Raw genomic sequence first — 5000 nt, 5'->3', positions numbered from 1 at the left:
ACACACACACACACACACACACACACACACACACGCATGCTCTCACACTCCACCACACCGCATGCTCTTCACACACACACACACACACGCTATGCTCTCACCACACACCACACACACACGCTGCTCTCACACACACACACACCACGCATGCTCTCACACACACACACACGCAGCTCTCACACACACACACGCATGCTCTCCACACACACACACACGCATGCTCTCCACAACACACACACGCATGCTCTCACACACACACACCACACGCATGCTCTCACACACACACACGCATGCTCTCACACCACACACACACGCATGCTCTCACACACACACACGCATGTCTCACCACACACACACACGCATGCTCTCACACACACACACACGCATGCTCTCACACACACACACACGCAAGCTCTCACACACACACACGCTTGCTCTCACACACACACACGCATGCTCTCACACACACACACACACGCATGCTCTCACACACACACACACGCATGCTCTCACACACACGCACACACACACACGCAGGCTCACACACACACACACACACGCATGCTCTCACACACACACACGCATCTCTCACACACACACACACACACGCATGCTCTCACACCACACACACCACACACACGCATCTCTCACACACACACACACACGCATGCTCTCACACACACACCACACTCATGCTCTCACACACACCACACACACACTCATGCTCTCACACACACACACCACACACGCATGCTCTCACACACACACACACCATGCTCTCACACACACACCACACGCATGCTCTCACACACACACACACGCTCGCTCTCACACACACACACACCGCACACACAACACACTCATGCTCTCACACACACACGCACTCACACACACACACTCGTCTACCACTCACACCACCACACACACGCATGCTCTCACACACACACACAACACACACACTCAGCTCTCCACACACACACACACCACTGCTCTCACCACACACACACACGCATGCTCTCACACACACACACGCATGCTCTCACACACCCACACACAACACTCATGCTCTCACACACACACACACACGCATGCTCTCACACACACACACACGCATGCTCTCACACACACACACGCATGCTCTCACACACACACACGCATGCTCTCACACACACACACACGCATGCTCTCACACACACACACACGCATGCTCTCACACACACACACACGCATGCTCTCACACACACACACGCATGCTCTCACACACACACACACGCATGCTCTCACACACACACACACACACACACACACACACACACACACACACACACTCATTCTCTCTCACACACACACACTCATTCTCTCACACACACACACACTCATTCTCTCACACACACACACTCATTCTCTCACACACACACACTCATTCTCTCACACACACACACTCATTCTCTCACACACACACACACTCATTCTCTCACACACACACACGCATGCTCTCACACACACACACACGCATGCTCTCACACACACACACGCATGCTCTCACACACACACACACGCATGCTCTCACACACACACACGCATGCTCTCACACACACACACGCATGCTCTCACACACACACACGCTTGCTCTCACACACACACGCATGCTCTCACACACACACACGCATGCTCTCACACACACACACGCATGCTCTCACACACACACTCGCATGCTCTCACACACACACCCACGCATGCTCTACCACACACACGCATGCTCTCTACACACACACACGCATGCTCTCACACACACACACACGCATGCTTCTCACACACACACACGCATGCTCTCACACACCACACGCATGCTCTCACACACACACACACACACACACACACACACACACGCATGCTCTCACACACACACACACACACACACACACGCATGCTCTCACACACACACACACGCATGCTCTCACACACACACACACGCATGCTCTCACACACACACACACACACACACGCATGCTCTCACACACACACACACACACACACACACACACACACACACACACGCATGCTCTCACACACACACACAAACTAAATGTGCTATTACATCATTTGTCCTGAGGAGCATTCAGTTACTGAACAGATTAGACACAGGTACATAGAATTTTTAAAGAATTTTTTGAATTAGTAACTGATTAATTTTTAGATATCGGACTGATTATTGTAGGTCACTGTCATTGTTGTGTTTGTGTTGTGTATGTTTGGGTTTTTGTGTCTTCTGTTTGTAATGTTGTTGGATGTTAATGTGGCTTCCTCGGGTGCAAAACAAAGTCCCTTCTTATATCAATATATGTATCAATATTTGTGTGTGTGTGTGTGTGTGTGTGTGTGTGTGTGTGTGTGTGTGTTTTACCTGTTGAGCTAGTAGTTTGAAGGTTCCAGCATCTTCCTGAGCTTTAGAAAGCTGAATCTACCACAACAAGGATGAGGACAGAGCAGTGTATTACAATCCCTTTATATGTTTTGTGTGTGTGTGTGTGTGTGTGTGTGTGTGTGTGTGTGTGTGTGTGTGTGTGTGTGTGAGAGAGAGAAACATGAGTGCAGATCTTTACCTCCATCTCAGCGTTGTGACTCTGGACTTTCTGCAGCATCTCCTCAGCTTCTTTAACTCTGCGTGTGAGTTGAGGAGAGTATTCACTAGCTGCTAGCTCACTGTCATAAGACTCCAGTATTGCCCTCATACCATCACGCTCCTGAAACACACACACACACACACACACACACACACACATCATCAATTTCTAATCACAACCCTGTTAATTTTCGACACACCACAGCAAAGTAGGACAGACAATTAGGAATAATAAAGTCTCCATAAGCCCAGATGCTCAGGTGCTCGTGTGCTCAGTTCTCGCTCACTTCCTGTGGGTTAAATAAGAGCACATTGTCTTCTGTTCGTCTCTCAAGAAAGAGAAATAAAAATAAAGACTGAAAGAAGAACCTAATGGTGCGAGAGCACAGCGCCTGTGTGACATCATGCTGTGTGAAGATCTCATTTTAGAGTCGATTAAACAGAAAATCTAGCCTGGAAGCTATGGCCTGAAAGATCAATAAGACCTGGTGATTCATGGTCCAGAGGAACGTTAGAGGAACGTTAGAGGAACGTTAGAGGAACATCATCACATAACACACAGGAACAGTGTTGAGCTGCTTTTATCTGCTGCTGTGTGCAGTGTTAATGTCTGACTCAACATCTGATCATCTTTAAGGAAAAACAGGAAAATGACCAGTTCAGCTTCAATTGTGTGTGTGTGTGTGTGTGTGTGTGTGTGTGTGTGTGTGTGTGTGTGTGTGTGTGTACACATCTACACACCTGTCGATCATTCCTGAGTCACATGTTTGAGTGACAAGGTGTACTGTGATGTGTGATTAAGAGGAGTGTTTATTAAACCTGATGATGATGTACACACTCGTCACACCTTAGTAAGCAGCAGAACTCTCTTCTGCAGACGCCGCACCAGCGCATCCTGGTTCTCACGCTTCTTCTGCTCCTCCAGCGCTTTGGCACGAACCTCAGACGTCTCAGACTGCAGCTGCACCAACGTCTTCTCCAACGCACGAATTCTAATGGACAGACAAGTGGTGAATAACCACAGTGAAGCAGCACAGAGCTGTGTGTTTACATGTGGTGAAAAATCTAATAGCAGTACACACACACACACACACACACACACACACACACACACACACACACACAAACACACAGAGACACACATACAGACACACACACACTCACACACGCACAGACACACGTGCACACACACACACACGTGCACATATACACACAGACACACGCTACACACGCACACACACACAGACACACACATGCACAGACACACGTGCACACACACATGCTCACACACATGCTCACACACATGCTCACACACATGCTCACACACGCACAGACACACGCACAGACACACGCACAGACACACGTGCACACACGCACACACATACACACACACGCACAGACGCACACACATACACACACACGCACAGACGCGCACACACATACACACACATGCACAGACACACGCTCACACACGCACACACAAGCGCACACACACGCACCAACACAGAGATCAACATCAGATCAGCTTGGTGTCTCTTGTGGAAGTGAGACAGCAGATCTTGACTTGCTGAATCTTGATCTTCTGCTTCATCACATGTTCAGAAACTGAAGTGTGTCAGTTAGATAAAAACTAAACTGAGGAATTTTTGAGGAACACCAAAGGAGCTAAACTGCAAATGTCATCATGTTTTGTAACAAAGAAAGAACAATATGTACAAAAAAGTTCCTAATTCTGTCTGATATGTTGAATAAAATTCGAAATAAAAGATAACGAGCAATTTAAAAAGTGTCTCTGAAGACAATAACAGCAGTCTCATTAGTGTCATGATTCATAATTAGCAAATTCTCAGCACCCTGAAGAGTCTGGAGCCCATTAGACACGGAGCTGACATCAGAAGTCTACACTGAACCACCGAAGCGGTGAAATGTGCACCACCAACATATGGCAGCTTCTGTGGACTGAACACCAGCCGAATTACAGACACACTGAAGAGAGGAACAAAGAAGGAAGGAAAGTTCTCTGACAGTGAAGCTCACTCAGGTTCTATACATCAGCTAAACATTACAGAACAGTGACGCTCCCGAGTGGAGACCCTCTACTGAAGGGATTAGTGAGAGACACCAACAGGACAAGATGGAGGATCACAGCTCACACATCACGTCTGCAGGAGGAAACACGTCCTGTACAGCGTCTAACCTACTGCTGTCGTCCAGCTGATCATCAGACACTGACCCCTGACTACTGACTGTCTGTGGTCACATGTAGAGGGACAGAAGTGTGTGTCACATCGACTACATCACAACATCCCACTGTGACTAATCACTTGTGTAAATACAGCCTTGTAGTTCTGTAACAATAAACTACATCACCAGGTGT

At 48.0% G+C, this 5000-nt stretch overlaps 1 protein-coding gene across 4 annotated transcripts in view; it reads right to left on the bottom strand.

Annotated features, from left to right (window-relative positions):
• LOC113658764 (mitotic spindle assembly checkpoint protein MAD1) overlaps positions 1-5000 on the bottom strand; it is a 26700-nt gene that overhangs the window by 12835 nt on the left and 8865 nt on the right. For all 4 annotated transcript variants that reach the window (XM_047802792.1, XM_047802790.1, XM_047802791.1 and 1 more), the window contains 3 exons: positions 3471-3615; positions 2604-2744; positions 2405-2461 (listed from right to left, as the gene is read on the bottom strand). In XM_047802792.1, coding sequence (XP_047658748.1) covers positions 2405-2461; positions 2604-2744; positions 3471-3615 — 343 coding nt within the window. The remainder of the gene's footprint in view (positions 1-2404; positions 2462-2603; positions 2745-3470; positions 3616-5000) is intronic.

This window comes from Tachysurus fulvidraco, chromosome 18, assembly GCF_022655615.1.
Source record: "Tachysurus fulvidraco isolate hzauxx_2018 chromosome 18, HZAU_PFXX_2.0, whole genome shotgun sequence".
Taxonomy (NCBI): domain Eukaryota; kingdom Metazoa; phylum Chordata; class Actinopteri; order Siluriformes; family Bagridae; genus Tachysurus; species Tachysurus fulvidraco.
The sequence above is the reverse complement of the archived record's forward strand: the minus strand, read 5'-3'. Positions and strand labels throughout refer to the sequence as shown.